This window comes from Pan troglodytes, chromosome 2 (genome assembly GCF_028858775.2).
Source record: "Pan troglodytes isolate AG18354 chromosome 2, NHGRI_mPanTro3-v2.0_pri, whole genome shotgun sequence".
In the NCBI taxonomy this organism is placed as follows: Eukaryota; Metazoa; Chordata; class Mammalia; order Primates; family Hominidae; genus Pan; species Pan troglodytes.
Window position 1 is genome coordinate 114,925,433 of NC_086015.1, and position 16,968 is coordinate 114,942,400.

At 39.9% G+C, this 16,968-nt stretch overlaps 2 protein-coding genes across 2 annotated transcripts in view; one reads left to right on the plus strand and one right to left on the minus strand.

Moving 5' to 3' along the window:
* CD96 (CD96 molecule) overlaps positions 1–16,968 on the plus strand; it is a 105,310-nt gene that overhangs the window by 41,827 nt on the left and 46,515 nt on the right. The window contains exons 8-9 of the mRNA XM_063806963.1: positions 9,296–9,386; positions 11,892–12,080. Coding sequence (XP_063663033.1) covers positions 9,296–9,386; positions 11,892–12,080 — 280 coding nt within the window. The remainder of the gene's footprint in view (positions 1–9,295; positions 9,387–11,891; positions 12,081–16,968) is intronic.
* ZBED2 (zinc finger BED-type containing 2) lies at positions 4,067–6,680 on the minus strand. The gene is made up of 2 exons (XM_001152879.5): positions 6,470–6,680; positions 4,067–6,236 (listed from the first exon to the last, which is right to left on the minus strand). Exon 2 carries the CDS (start codon positions 5,369–5,371, stop codon positions 4,715–4,717), a length of 657 nt encoding a protein of 218 aa, XP_001152879.2. The 5' UTR covers positions 5,372–6,236; positions 6,470–6,680; the 3' UTR covers positions 4,067–4,714.

Sequence of the window (16,968 nt, forward strand, 5' to 3'; positions counted from 1 at the left end):
AAAAGATTTAATCATTTTTGCTGTGTCGTAACTTAATTTCTAAGTGTATTAGTGAACTTCATTTCAATAGTTTACATTTCAAAAATAAGCTAATCATACAGCTTTTGGTAGGTGTTTTTGTTTCTTTTTTTTTCTTTTTTTTTTTTTTGAGATGAGTCTCACTCTGTCACCCAGGCTGGAGTCCAGTGCCGCGATCTCTGCTCACTGCAAGCTCCGCCTCCTGGGTTCACGCTATTCTCCTGCCTCAGCCTCCTGAGTAGCTGGGATTACAGGCGCCTGCCACCATGCCTGGCTAATTTTTTGTATTTTTAGTAGAGATGGGGTTTCACCGTGTCAACCAGGGTGGTCTCGATGTCCTGACCTCACGATCCGCGCGCCTCGGCCTCCCAGAGTGCTGGGATTACAGGCATGAGCCACCATGCCGGGCCTGTTTTTGTTTTTTATAAGGATCTCTAATAGATTCTTGGTGCCAGTGTTTACAGGTAATATGGGCTCAATCCAGATATAGGACCATAAATTGGATCCAAGAATCCCAGTTTAAAAAAAAAAAAAAAAACTTTACCTAATATGCCATAAAAGTTCCTCTTCTCTACCCTTGCTTTAGTGCTAACTAAGAAAACCAGAGAATTTTCCTTCCTAGAGAATTAGTGAGTAATCTTTCTCCAATCACACATAACCAGCTACAGGACATGGCTTGTCTATGGATCTTTTCAGATCTTGCCAAACATTAGTAACTCCTCACTCTAATATTCTTACAATCCCTGCTGTATTTTTAATAATTTATTAACTCTTCAAAGTCCTTTCACATACTTTTATCTTGTGCTGCTCCCAGTGAGCCTCTGAAATAGATAGGGCATCTGTCATTTTACAGATGAGAAATTGGGGCCTGGAAAGTCTTAACAACTGGCTGAGTCGCTAATAAGGGGCAGAGCTGGGATGCATATTTAGTGTGCCTGTATCCAGGCAGAATAGTATTATTATGATGGAAGGATATCATGCTTCAGGGTCAGATAGCACAAGTGTCAAATTCTAATTCAACTACTTAGCTGGTTACATACCTCATCAATTAATTAACCTCCACGAGCCTCAGCTAACTCATATCTAAAACTGGAATAATAACAAATACTTCGGAGGGTTCTTAGGAAGATTAAATTTATGCTCTAATGGAGTTCATGGCACATAGTATACATTTCAGGAATATTTCTTCCCTACCCACTATTTATCATTTACTCACTCTCTTACGTTCATAAATCAGCTATGTGACTGATTCTAGCAGATACTGTGGAATAATTTTTTTTAACCCAGAATACAGACTGTGGGATCTGATAGAACTAGGTTTGAATTCTCTTCCAGCACTTATTAACTCTGGCCCCTAAGAGCTCAGTTCCTTAACTTCCTCAACAGTAAGTGAGGGCAATGGCTCCAACTTCACAAGGGTGATGTTAAGGATCAAGTAAGAGAATGTGTGCAAAATACCTACCATCCAGCAACCACAAGTTTTTGGTCTTGGCAATTTCCTGCCTCTCCTTCATTCCTTAGAAATTCTTGAAGGCAACATGCACACGCTGGTTCTGCTACCTGTTCACTACACTAGCAGCCCGCAGTGTGGAAATACTCTGGGGACTTGGTCAGTTGTGAGCTGTGTCTTCCTGTGTTATTAGTTAAACTTACAAAGTTTATGGCTAATTTTAGTATTTCTGTAAAATACAAAAGACCCAAAAGCATGATGCCCCTCAGACATGGACATGCCGTAGATGTCTAAGGAGAGTGTCACACCTGTGAATGTTGTATCTTATGCATTCCCAAAGTCAAGATTTTGCCAGGGCTCCAACTTGACACACAGCTTCACTCCTGCACTACAATGAGAAAGAGTCTTTAACCTAAATTTCAGGGCCCCTCCATGTGGCAGGTTTTTGTATTAGAGCAAAAGATATCAAGCCAAAGAGCCCCTCAACTCACAGCTAATGATGTAGCATAAGAAGGCACAAGAGGGATGCATAAAAGCTCTAGCGTGTACTCAGCAGTTCAGACTTTCCACAAGCCTCATACGTCTCTCACTCTTATGCTTGTGCTTTATACTTTAGCCCCGTCATCTCCATGGGTCTTGTTCATATCACTCGCTACCTTTGTTATGTTTGAAATAAATTAGGAAAAAAAAATCTAAAGAAAATTATCTGTCATGAAACATAGGAAACAAAAGCAGTTTGGGGTTAAGTTGCCTACAAAGGAAGAGAGGCTACAATATTAATAACCATGTAAAACAGATACCAGAGGCCAGGAGCAGTGGCTCACGCCTGTAATCCCAACACTTTGGGAGGCCGAGGTGGGCAGATCATGAGGTCAAGAGATCCAGACCATCCTGGCCAACGTGGTGAAACCTTGTCTCTGCTAAAAATACAAAAATTAGCTGGGCATGGTGGCACGCACCTGTAGTCCCAGCTACTCAGGAGGTTTAGGCAGAAGAATTGCTTGAACCCAGGAGGCGGAGGTTGCAGTGAGCCAAGATCGCGCCACTGCACTCCAGCCTGGCAAGAGAGTGAGACTCCGTCTTAAAAAAAAAAAAAAAAAAGATACCAGAACCTAAATACCACACTGGTTGGCATCAGCAGAGCTCCAGCATCTTTGTGCAGAATTTGATTATTTGTGCTTATTTGGTTTGGGTTTTGCAAAGCTTGAACCCTGTGGTTTCCTCAAGCTTCCTAAGCCCCACTCCAAAAATATGTGTTTTGGTTTTCATTTTTTAAATAATTAGGTATTACAGCCTCCTTTTTTTTCCTAGCATCTTTTGCAACACAATAAGGTTCTGAGTCCAAATGTCCAGCCGTCGTCACTTGCACTGGTGAGCACCTGAGCTTGCACCACAGGTAGAGAAGGTTCTAAAAGGGCATCATACCTCTGTGGGGAGACCACATGACAAATGAAATCTTTAATATCAGGCAGATCTCTAGATAAAAAAAGAACATTGACGGGACTTCAGTGTGGCCTGGTTATTTCACAAGCCTGGTGCTCGGACTTTTGTTTGTTCTACAAACAGCTGTTAGGGAAGACAGATCTAGAAGTGAGGGCTGCCTAGCAAGTCTAGGAAGAATATGAGTGAACTACATAGGTCAGGGCCAAAGGAGGCAAGACACGACTGTTACACAAGGACATCCTCTGCTTCCAGAGAGGTTGGTGCCCACAAAGTACTTGGGCTATCTCTGAGATAATGGGATGCTGTCTTTATCTATTCCTGTCTTCCCAAGCTCTTTCCCCACTCCATCCCCATTCCCAACCCACATTATGTTTTGTTTTTTAATGTGTGTGTTTGGTTGGAGGAGGGTGGTGTGGTTATAGAGGAATCTATCTTCTATAACAAATATCAGGTCCAGTGCAGAGGCCAGAGTACTTTCCAGTTTGATTTTATTCTATTTCTAAATTAATATTTTAGGCATACTTTCAGCAGCCCAGGAAATTATTCTCTCCCTATAGACTGTTAGGATCTCTTTTTTCAAAGCATCTCTGAACATTTAAAGATAAACAGTTTAAAAAAATCGGTGAACAGTGGATTGGCATGCAATTAGCATTTCAGAGGTACGAGTAAAATCTAAAACCTACTGTTCAAATAAATAACTGGTCTGTAGGCACAAAACAAAACCAAGTTAACTCATTAAAATTAACTTCAGGATCTAAGAAAATGTACTCCATCCTTCCCTCATTCAGACAGTCATGTTCTCTTCCATTTTCATGATAAATTTTCCCTAGAGCACTGTCTCTCTTCCCCATCTTTGCATTTCTTCTCTATCCCATTTATTTCTAACTTTCCTTCCTCTGTTCTTTATTTCTCCTTACTTCCTTTATATCTCTGTCTTCTTTTCATTCTGAATTTCTTTCAGCTCTTCCTCACTAACTCCTTTTCCTTTGACAAACCTTAATATGAAATTAGATTATATTTTAACTATTTATGAATAAGTTTTATATAATCTATACTGAATGTTTAAGTAAGTTGAGAGGTTTTTCATTTCTCTGTGCTAATTACACATTAATTAGTTTAAGCATTAGGTTGTTAAAAAGACACACCGGACTCAGATTATACTGATGAAACAACTTTAATATAAGCAAGAAAATACATCGCAGCAATAACAGGAGAAAGAGATGCATTGGAAGGGTCCAAAGATCTGAGGCTCACAGTTCTTTGTCCTTCCACTTGCTGGGTCACACAGAACAAGCTTTTATTCATACTGGTGGTCTGGAAACTCCACCAGTACATGTGCTAAGACCTCAGTCCTAGGAAGATTAAGCTCTGCTTCCGGCAGGGTGTCTGCAAGTGAGCTGGTCACATAGGCACATTCCAGCTACCTAACCAGCCTCAGCCCTCAAAATCGTCAGCTCCACCAAAACCGAGTGCTAGGCAAAAATCTGATTATTTTGTTAAACAACGCTGACTGGCTGGTACATTCTGCCCTGAAACAAATCACAGAGTTTTACTTTGGTAAAAGCATTTATCTTTAATAGGTACATTTTAGAGTTTCGGCCAAGGGTCAGCAGAGCTCTAGGAACCTCGTAGATAAGCATTTGGTCAATTCAGACCTGCTCAGATTAACTCATACTGTGCACTATTTCACATAAACGCAAAATGTCACTAAACTACTTTGCTTTACATTTGAGTTGAAACTAAAATGGCTCTTTTCTACAAGTCTAGAGTCAATGTTTTCAGAATAGATTCTCCAAGCCCAATTTAAACAAAATGGAAGGGATGCACTGCTGCAGGCAGCTCTTTCTCCCGCTGGCATGCCTCCTTCTCAGCCCTCACCTTCCACTTCATCTCCAGGATGGCCCTTTCCACCTCCTCCAGGGCTCGCTCCCTTTTTTCCACAGCCCTCTCCCGCCATTCCACTGCCCTTTCCCTCCTAAGCACCTCCTTTTCCCTTTGGCTGGCCCACAAAGCCATGGTGCCCACCTGCTCCAGGAGCCTACCCCAGTCACCCTCAATGCCCGTGGGGAGCTGGGGCCCGTGGGGCCTTGGATCCTGGCGCTGCCCAGCCTGACCATGGCCACTCTTCTCCAGCTCCTCTCTGTGCATGCTTTTCAGATGCTTCCACAGTGCAGTGGTGCCCACGTTGACCCCAGGGCCACGGCTCACCTGCCTGCCACACAGGCGGCAGGTGGCATACTGGTTGGGATGGTGCCCAGCACGAGCAGGAGCTAGGTGGAAATACTCCCATGCCTCAGAGAACCGGGTGCCCTTGTTGTGGGGCATTGGAGTGGGCATAGCACTCACAAAAGGGCCAACCAGTTCTCCTGTCTCACTAATCTCTTCCTCCTCCTTCATGTCTAAGTCCCCTTTTGCCTTCATCATGGTTCCCTCCTCTTCCTCGTCTTCCCGCCTCATCATGTCACCTCTTCTACAGCGTTCTTTATGATGTGCTTAGATGTGAGCCAAAAGCTTATTTGAACCACAAGATTAAATATATATTTGGGAAGGGCCTGTGGTAACTCTTGGGGATTCACAATAATGGCCAAAGTCTGGCCACACCTGGGTGGTGTGAGGTTTCTTCCTTTCTGCTTCACTGGAGAGTCAGGGGTGAGTCAGATACAAGCAAAACAGCCCAAGAGTGCATTCCTTCCATGCCCCAGATACTTACTTATCCTCCCTTGACTAGGCTAGAAAGACAAAACATATCAGTTCCTGTAGCAAAGGGGTTCTCTGATCCAATAATTACAAAGCTCTTTGATGAACTCAGTGTTTTCTGCATCAACCACCACGACAGGTATTTTTGAATATTGAAAATTTTAGGTTTTCTTGTTTCTCCTCCTGGTTGTTCCCACTGTTTCTGTGCTTCTTATTTCCTATAATTGCACTTTGGAGGCAGGAGAAACAGCCTCAGGGTTCAGGCTTTTCAGGACCAACAGAGCTAGGGCCTCACTGGGTCTTGCTCAAAGTAGATAAAAGCAAACACAGGCAGATGCTGGTGCAGGAGACAATCTTGCTTCCTAAGAACTGTTGCAACAAGCAATCCAGAGTAGACAAAGCCTATGAGGATCTGGATAATAAAGTTCCCAATGCAAGGTCAGTTTGTCCTTAGAGGAGTCTCTCAGAGGCCAGGAGTCTAAGAAATCCAAAAAGCAAGCTCAGCTGTTTCAGCAGGAGGAGCTGGGATGCACAGAGGAGAAGCTGGAGCACATCTTCACAAACATGGTGTTGCCTAGCTGTCCTTAGCAAGCAGCTCACCATACTCCACCTTCTCCACCAGGATCACCTGCAAAGCCAACAGCCAATAAGACCTTCCTGAGGCAACTTACTCCAGATGTTTTGCTCTTTACCTCATTTTAAAGATAAATAAGTAAATGGAAAATCATATTACATTTAAAAACAGCCCGACTTCTCTCTCCTTTCTTGGGTCATTTCTTAAACTAATGAGAGATTTATTTAATCAAGCTTTGCAACCGTGAACAGTTAGGAAATTCCCCCCAGCGACAAGTGGATACTTACAAGCAGGCAAGGCTCTGGACTTCTCTCTGATCTTTCCTGCGCAGAGTGAAAGCACTCCTGCACACCTTGGATGTCTATTAGCTGACTCCTACCCCCAGAAGGAGGGCACCTCCAGTTCTGGTTTCCTCCCACTTCTAGGGAAGCATTGTTTCCAGGTAGGTGTGTCTGTGCCTGTTGGGTTTTTCTGCAACACTTAGACACAGATGCAAACCTTTTCTCCACCCCCTCCACCACCAAGAAAAGGATGTTCCTGGCATATGTCATGCAGCAAAACAGTAAGTCAAGCACCTACAAGTCTTAGTTCTCTTTTTTGATGACTAGATTACCTAACCTCTCAAGTAAAGCAAGCGATTTGAAGGAGGAAGAGTGGGAAAGGCTGAAATATTAAATGTATACACACATATATATTATATATATACATACATTATATATAATATGCATAATATATATATGTGTGTGTATACATATTTAGATTGAGAAGGAAAACCTACCCAGAGGAGATAGGAAGACTCTAAAGAAGGTATCAATAGAAGAAGAAAAAACTTTGTGTTATAAAAGGAAAGATAGAAATGGCATTGCAGGCCAGGAGCCATGGATCTTGCCTGTAGTCCCAGCACTTTGGGAGGCCGAGGCAGGTGGATCACTTGAGGTCAGGAGTTTGTGGCCAGCTTGGCCAACATTGTGAAACCCTGTCTCTACTAAAAATGCAAAAATTAGCCAGGTGTGGTGGTGCACACCTGTAATCCCAGCTACTTGGGAGGCTGAAGCAAGAGAATTGCTTGAACCCGGGAGGTGGAGGTTGCAGTAAGCCGAGATCATGCCACTGCACTCCAGCCTGGGCGACAGAGGGAGACTCTGTCTCAAAAAAATAAATAAATAAAATGAATAAATAAAAATAAAAAAAAGAAAGAAAAGAAAAAGAAATGGCATAGCAGAAAATATGTAGAGGTTGACAGTTAAATTAAAATAGAAAAAAAAGATGGGGGGAAAAGATTCAAAATAGGAATGAGACTAGGAAGAGTTTTAGAACATGAACCACTTTTCTAAACCAAATCTTGGAACACAAAGTCTAGAGAGAGTCTAGAATGTTTGAAATTTGGATCATTTCAGAAAATCTGAACCTAGAGAATTCATGAAAGTCAAATCTTTTCAAAATTTTTAGACGTTAACCAGAGTTCTTCAGTGAGCCAGTTGCCTTCGTAAAATAATAACACCCCCACTTACTCCTGATATTACCATATCATCATCTTTGGTGGGTTAACTAAAGAGAAAGGAAATGAATCATAAGAATGGTTAATGTCACTGGATTAATGCAAAACTTTGTATCTTTTTCTTTTTTTAAAAAAACATTTTACCTCCTTTACCTTTTTGTCTCTTCCTGGACCAACTGGAGATAAAAAGCAATCTTTGGCATCTATTGAATTAAACTGAACACTCTCCTTTACTTAATAAGAATGTATTTTAGAGGATCTGGTTTTGCTTTTAATTTTTTAGTGGAGAGACTAGCATCCCTGGCCCATATATGTATCCCCATTATCTGGAAAGGCAAGTGTTGAACAGATGGGAATACTGGGAGCTACGGTGTTTGCCACCCAGCATCTTGGATATGCTAGACAACCCCCTCTGAAATTCTCTTGTTTCATTGGGATTTCTGTAGCAATGTACTGAGAAATGGTAAACTTCTGTAGGATTTCACCAGGAAAATGTTAGTTAGCATTCTCGAATTTGGTTTCTCAGCTCTATAGGCCCAGACTTCTTGGGAGTAACTAGTCTGAGGATTGGCACACAAATCATCACATACATTTAATTGTTCTTTACATGTTAACTAGTATATTCATTAATTGTGGAAAATATCTGAGAACTAAGAACTAGGGCTGGTCATATGTAAAATATATACATCTCTTGATGAGAAAACAAGTAATTATAAAAGGAATTATAATTTTGAAGAGTCTCAGATAAAACAATGGGAATCCAATAATTCTCAATGGATATTTTCACCAGACTGTAAAAGAAAGTAACATCCCCCAAAGAACAAACATAGCATTGAAAATAAAACATAACTAGCCCTGCATCTAAGTTCTCTGCTTTCATAATATAGTTACTTCTTTCATTTTTTTATTTCAATACAATTTTTATTAAAAACTATGTTGGACTGAGATTAAGGAGACATTGTTTCTAATTGTGCCATTAACTATTTTCCACTTCCTTGAACCACTGGGTGCCTTGATTTTTCCATTGGTCAAATGGCAAAAATAAGGCATGCCCTACCTATCCTTAAGATTAAGCCAATAAATTGTTTTTAAAAATTAGGAAAATGCTTCACAAGTAAAAAGCAGGATATTTATATAAATCGTTTTCTGTGGTTGTTACAAATAGTGTCGTACATTATTTGGGGCACAGAAACAGCTTGTAGATCCCCTTGAGCTTTTAATCTAACAGACTATTCTTCTCTGGCCTCTGTTTGCTATAGCTTCTTCCTTCTATTCTTTGGTTTCCATTTAGTATTATTTTATTCTGCCTACACAGAGTTAAGATTTCTCTTTTACAGAACCCAGAATCCAGACTTGGAACATTAGTATAGTCCTAGATCCTTAAGTTGACCTAGGAGTATAGCCAGAAGTTTATAACATCTCTATAGGAGATAGCCCATTTATAGTGCACGTTCTAACACAACCTATATTAAAAGTAGACACTGCCTTCTATTTATTCAGTTAAAAATGGAGAAACTCTTTTTTGCCAACTTATGTTATATGAATGTTAGTAAGTTGTAAGGAGTACCAGTTTCTTAGGAATTTGCAAATAATCCTTTTTCTGTCTTTACCCCAGAGAAGATTTACCTGCTTACTAAAGAATGTATTTCCCAAAGCAAATATCACATGGTTTATAGATGGAAGTTTTCTTCATGATGAAAAAGAAGGTAAGGAAATTAATCAATGGAAATAAGTTCGGTACAAAAAGAAAGAAAACAAAGAACATTAGAAATTGTCATTGCCCAAGTTGATCTTGGCATTTAAGAATGATTCTCATTCCAAGAAAAACATCATTCTGCCTACCAAATGTCATTTTCTGATGCTTCATCTGTTTCTTCCAAGGGGGTGGAGTGTAACATTTTCCAGAATAAAAGAAATACAATTGATTTAGACAAACAACATCCAAATATTTTATTTAACTAGCAGTAAAAGGAATATCTTAGATGAGGACAAAAAGTTTAAGTCTACATATGTTTATTAAAACTTTTTCTGCCTTTATAACATAGCTACCTGTTTTTCCATGTCTTTCTTATTTCAATACAATATGTTCAATTAACTTAGCACCGCTGCTTTAAATCAGCCAATAAATAATTTCTACCTTTTTATGTGAGAATCTGAGGCAGGTGTTGGTGGAACACTAGAGAAAGCCTATGTAAAAGAGTTGGCTCCTTGACAAGGTACATGTTCCCCAGGAGGATTAAAAGTTCCTGGAGGAGGAACACACGTCAAGTCAAGCTCAGGTGAAAATTCACAAAGCCGTGATTTTATAGATAGTAACCATGACAGCCTCTACCAGAATAATCTCAGCTGTCCCTGCCTGAACAACAGCTATTCTCCTTTCTCCTGAGTCGTTTTTCCTCAAAGTTCAATCTGTCTTCAATAATAACTGAGTCACACAACTCTTTCTGAATTATTTTTATTTTATTTTATTTTATTTTGAGACGGCTCTGTTGCCCAAGCTGGAGTGCAGTGGGGCGATCTCGGCTCACTGCAAGCTCCGCCTCCCGGGTTCACGTCATTCTCCTGCCTCAGCCTCCCGAGTAGCTGGGACTACAGGCGCCCGCCACTACGCCCGGCTAATTTTTTGTATTTTTAGATGAGACGGGGTTTCACCGTGTTAGCCAGGATGGTCTCGATCTCCTGACCTCGTGATCCGCCCGCCTCAGCCTCCCAAAGTACTGGGATTACAGGCTTGAGCCACCGCGCCCGGCCCTTTCTGAATTATTTTTAAATGATAAAATTGAAAGCTTATGTTAATGAGTGTATTGATCACTTGATGCATTTTGAGATTATTATTGGTTTTATTAGTTTATTTTAAAAAAATAATTCACCCACAACAATGACAGAATGCAATTCTAAAAATATACGTTAAAAGTTATTATAGGCCAGGCACAGTGGCACACACTTGTAATCTCAGCACTTTGGGAGGCCGAAGGGGGTGGATTACCTGAGGTTAGGAGTTCGAGACCAGCCTAACTAACATGGTAAAACCCCGTCTCTACTAAAAATACAAAAAAATAGCTGGGTGTGATGGTGGGCATGTGTAATACCAGCTACTTGGGAGGCTGAGGCAGGAGAATCGCTTGAACCTGGGAAGCAAAGGTTGCAGTGAACCAAGATTGCGCCATTGCACTCCAGCCTGGGCAACAAGAGTGAAACCCTATCTCAAAAAAAAAAAACAGTTATTATAAAGTTATTCTCCTGTTAAATAAGCCCTGCATAGGCAAAGCACCCAGATTTCACCAAACTAGAGGCTAGATTTTGTGGTCAGAATTGCACTGGCACACAACTGCATTTAGCTATTACTTTGGTAAGTAATTACATCAGAATTGGTGTTAAGAATCTGTAATGTGAAAAAGCTGTAAGAATCCAGAAAATTCTGACATATAGTGATAGTTGGTTTTACATTAATTTTCTGCTGCCAAGTATGCTATTTGGAGATTGTACTAACATAACAGTTTAAAACAGAGTTTGATTTCTAAAGAAGACTCACAGGACCCAAAATGCAATGCTTACAAATCTACAGCTTATTTCAAGAAGAGGAGACAACATAGCAAAAAGATTACAATATGCAGCATATCCTATCCTACACTTACAGCCAGGAGTCCAGAGAAGTCAGATATGAGCTCCTTCGTCCTTCCTCTCTAAGGACCACAGCCAGACACACTTCCTCGCCCAGATCAGAGACTACTGATATATACACAGAAGAGCTCAGAAGTGGGTAGTCCAAAACGGAGTCCCAACTGAAATTGCTTTATATTTTTCTGGTCACTTAGGTATATTTCTGCAACATAACCAGATTCCACAGCAGAGCTCTCCCAAGATCCGACCTAGACTAGGTATAAATTATCAGTCTCACAGTTGTCAACACACAATGCTGATGAGCTGGGATAATCTGCCCCAAAACATTTTGGACACATGGTCACAAACAAAGCAACACTATTATTCAATATATTTTATACCCTGACCATGGATCAATGACATGCAGGAGCTTGAGCAAACAGCTCAAGTTAATTCCAGATCTGCTGAAATTGACTCTCACTGCAGAGAAGCTGCCATTTGACCACTTTAGACTCTACATTACCATAAATTGATCATGCCATGCCTTGGCATTATTGTATGGCTCATACATAAAATGTTAGTGTTGAACCATGTTCTTATCTGTCTGGCAGGAATATGTATTACTAATGAAGAGAGAAAAGGCAAAGATGGATTTTTGGAACTGAAGTCTGTTTTAACAAGGGTACATAGTAATAAACCAGCCCAATCAGACAACTTGACCATTTGGTGTATGGCTCTGTCTCCAGTCCCAGGAAATAAAGTGTGGAACATTTCATCAGAAAAGATCACTTTTCTCTTAGGTGAGTTGTCTATTTAATAAGATCAACAAGATTTTGCCAAGACTGCCATAAATTCAAAATATCTTTAATGGGAAGATTATCACTTCCATAATGTTTTAATCTCAGAAAACTTTTTATGTAACTCAAGACTATTTCAAGTTATCAAACATTTTTGACAAGTAGGACTCCAGTGAAAAGAATTCTTCAACTAAAAAGAAAATAGTTGACTCATGTTTTCACAAAGAATTTCTGCTGCATACAGCAAATTTTTTGTTCAAATTTAATTCATCATAACTCTTAATTAGTTAGCATTTTTGTTAATCCATCACATAATGAAAATTAATACAAATACTGATGATCAAGAAAGATTTAAAAGACCCTAAAATTCCTTCTGCATCATTAGAAACATTCCATTATGTACAACATATATACTTTTAATATTTAGGAATGGATAAGATGTGTACAATAAAAATACCATAAAAATAGGGATTGTATCTTAATAATTGTAGTATACCTAGGTTCAAGCACTGTAGTTAGCTAACAGAAGATTTTTATGATTGAAAATTGATATATAGGATTACTCTAGTTATTATATCATTTGACTAACCAGAGTATTTACTACCCTGAACCAGATGAAATAATGGAGATTTTACTACATAAAAGATGAACTAATACCTCAATAAATACAGTGACAACAGATATGCCTGAAGAAAAATAGAAGTCATGGCAACTGTCAGATATTCATATTTAACAGTAATCTTATAAAACGTAAATAGATTTGCAAATCATTATTACAACTCTATAGGAGCATTGACCTCTTAAACCACATCCTATTTTCAGAGATATCATAATCTATAACATACTCATAAAAACACAGAATAATTTAAGAAGGAAACAGTTTTTCTTTGTTACAAGGGCACAACCCGCATCTTGGGTTCTGTCCAGCTCCTTCACAGGTGCAGTGGTTGGTTATGAAGAAAAGTGTACCCAGCACAAATCTATCCCTACTACTCAGAAGCAGGTGTGATTCTGATGCCGGGGCATTGGCATCGCTCCCGTAGCCTTGCCTGTGTGTCTGTGTATATGTATATGTATGAACACATCATCCTGTGTACTTTGAGTTAATCATTCAGAAATTGTGATGTATTTACACTAAAATAGCCTTACTCAACTTCATCTAATTCCCTCAGGAATAAGTCAGCTCCTTCCTGGAAAGCTGGACATAATAGGGCTGCAGTCTTGGAACAATGTGGAGGTAGCTGATTATCACATAGATTTGTCAGTAGCTTTGGCAGAATCTAAGGATGTGAGCTAAAGGACCCTAAAAGCTCAAATTCCTAAAAAGAACCCTATTCCCATTATAGGTAGAACCATGTCTGTGAAACTAATATTTTCTGATGTTAAAACAGTGCTTGATTTCAGTATCAGAAAATAATGAATACCTTTTTAGGTAATAGGAAGAACACTGATTCTGACACTGAAAACATACCATAATTCCAATTGTATAGGGCAGACCTTGATCTAGTATAATTTGGGGCTCTGAACAGGTGGTTAATTTTAAATTGCCAAATGAGTCTTTATCCTTTATGATCAAATATTAAAGACAATTAATCTTTAGGAGTTCAGTTTCTCAAAATTATAGCTTACATTCTCATCCCATTCTGGCATATATCTATGTGACTGACTTAGAAGATGTAGTCAAGGCTCTATAAAGCAATGTCATCACTGTATTATGTCTCCCTATTGTTGCAAGCTCTTAAACACTTACTTCCACACAGGCTGTCTGTCTGTGATGGTACTGCCGGATGCTTTATGAACTCCAGAGTAAACTTCTGATGTGTGGTGCAAGAGTCATTGCCTTACCAAGCTATTTATTGTTGACAAGATACTGAGATGAAGACACAGAAGAAAAATCTGCCATCCCTGAGTGCTAGATTAGAGAAACGCTAAGAATATTACACATCAGGAAAGAGTTTTAGTGAGACAAGGGGAGGAGTTTTAGTGAGACAAGGGGAGAAGTTTTGCTCTCTTTGATCTCTTTTGCTTCCAGAAAAGGGTATTAATGTTGGAGACTGTGAGGTAACAACCCTTTGAGGTGATTCCTTCTCCACCTACGCCCAGTCTCCCAAGTGTTCAGTGATCCCTATTCTAGAAAACTCAGACAGGGCATGGGATTAGGGTTAGGGTGATCAGTGACTCTTCAGGCAGCTATTTGTGCACTAGGACCTGCAGAATTCCCATGATCCACAGTAACTACCACTAAGAAAAAAAAGCCTTTCAAAAATATCATGGACCAGGCACAGTGGCTCATGCCTGCAATCCCAGAACTTTGGGAGGCTGAAGCAGGAGGATTGCTTAAGTGCAGAAGTTCAAGATCAGCCTGGACAATATAGTGACACTTTGTCTCTACCAAAAAATTCAAAAAATCAGCCAGGCATGGTGGCGCACATCATTAGTCCCTGTTACTCGGGAGGCTGAGGTGGGAGGATTGCATGAGCCCAGGAGGCTGAAGCTCCAGTGAGCCGTGATCATGCCACTACACTCCAGCCTGGGCAACAGAGCAAGGCTTTGTCTCAAAAAAAAAAAAAAAAAAAAAAAATCCCGCCCTGCTAGCATGTCAAAATGTCTAAAATCATGGCACTGCTGAGTCTATTTTTGGCAGATTTAAAGAGCTGGGTTTTGTGGGTTTTGTTTTGGGGAGTGGATAGGAGATATTTTGTCTTGTTTTAATGCAAAAGTTGAGTGCAATACCCCCTGGGGTGGATAATATTTTGGTTGTCATCTCCCTTGACAGAGATTTGTTTATTAAATGGATTTCTGACTGTAGCTGTTGAGATCAAGACCTTTGGGATAGAAAGAGAGTTAAGCATTGACAGTTGTGTAGGTGTATGTGTGTGTAAGTATGCATGTGTATCTTCACATGTGGAAAGAGGAGTAATAAAAAGATATCTTAATAGTGGAACAGGAGGACCACTGCATATTGATGTGGAAGATGCCAGACAAATACTTCCTGTTTCATGACTTCCCTCAGTGCAGCTGGCCTCATACCCTTGACTGATCCTTTCTGAGAGTATCAGTTGAGAACTTTAATATGCATATAAATCACCCAGGGATCTTGCTAAAATACAAAAATTCTGATTAAGTAAGTCTAGGTGGGACCTGAGATTCTGAATTTGTAACAAGACCCTCAAAGAAACATATTCTGCTTGTCTATGGACAACATTTTGAGAAGAAAGGACCTAGCAAGCCCTGGGATTTGGCTTACTTCTAGGTGGATGAGATAAGGGCTTATACAAGCTCTGAGGAAACCCCGGAATTAAGCCAGTTGCCCTATGGGACAGACCCATGGCTGCTGCTGCCCATGAAGGTGGTTCTGAGAGCCCTGCCAAGCCTATTCGAATGGACACACCCAGGAACAGATGAAGTGGCTTTAGGCGGCAGCTTACCCTCTTATGACATTATGGTAAATGCAATGATCTGGAAACTGGCAGAGGTGTTTCTGCTAAATTCTGCATTTGGGTTTTGGGAAACTGTCTCTCCTTTTTAGGTTTTAACCACTCTTTTCATACCCCTGAGTTTTGTTTTGACCAAGGCAGAGTTTCCACTTTACAGTCTAATCTAAAACTAGATAGACATGTTTAGGTCCCATATTTTATGTGGAAAGCTATGTTTCCCCTCTGTCACAAGGCAAAGTGTTCATCTCAAAATGCACATCTTACAATAATATCTTCTTAATACACTATGAGGCTGAACACCTCAGCTTACAAAATCACTTGGTGATGAAATATGGCAGAAAAGTATCCTCAAACTGAAATGTTCAATCAATGAAAAATAAATGTTTCCCATTGTGGAAACTGAGCATAACGCACCAATATCTTCTGTTCCAGGAACTGGCAACCTTCTTCTGTAAAGAGCTAGATAGTAAATATATTTTAGGCTTTGTAGACTTTTTAATCTCTATCACAATTACTCAACTCTGTCACCTTAGCACAAAAGCAACCATGGACAATCGGTTAAAAAAAAAAAAAAAAGGGAAAAACTGTGTTCCAATAAAATTTCTATAAACATGATTTCACTGTAGGCCATAGTTTGCCAACCTCTATTTTAATCAATATACAGAGAAAACACCTAGGCATTTATTTTCCAAGCCAATGTCCTATCTTATTAAGGTACCACTTTGGAAGATAATGCTTATGATCCACCAGCTGTCAGACACACACTTAATGCTGGTCTTCTTTCTTTCAGTGTTAAGAATAAATTTGCATGCATTGATTCATCTACTTCCATTTGCCAGAATCCATAAATATGGTGCGGAGCAAAACAGTGACTTCCCTTGAGGGGCATATATGATGACACAGTGATGAGGCATTTGCTAGGGTAAACGCTGAGGGGTGAGCACATCACAAAGATCCCCAGGCTTCCTCAGCTTGAGAAGGTACATTCAGGGAAGTTTGGGGTCAGGAAACCACATAAATTAAGATCAAGAAGTCCCAGAAGTCACAGAGAGAATATTGTGTTTCAGAAATTGGGTTGAAATATTGCTTATTGGATAGAGGGGATTATTTGAGAGAGATGGAAAAAATGATAAGCAACATCAGGAAATTGGGAGTGTAATGACAGCCCAAATCATAATTAGACTTGTGTGTCATGCTGAAGAGTTCAAACTTACTTTGGATGTATGGAGAAAAAGGATGGTCATTTTGTTAACCTATTCATATACTTCCCATATAACCGTCCCCCACCTCCTCAGAGATTATTTGCACAAAAGCATTCATATAGTAGTGGATCAGAGCTAGCTATGAGTGCCACCCACAGCCACTGGCAATAGCAGTGCTACTAGCAATAAGAATAGAACATACATGCATCTAGCTTAGAAAAACCAATTCCTCCCACTGGGCTATGTGCTATC

Coding starts and splice junctions, on each gene's coding strand:
- ZBED2 (XM_001152879.5), bottom strand. CDS start 5,371: ATGATGAGGCGGGAAGACGAGGAAGAGGAGGGAACCATGATGAAGGCA.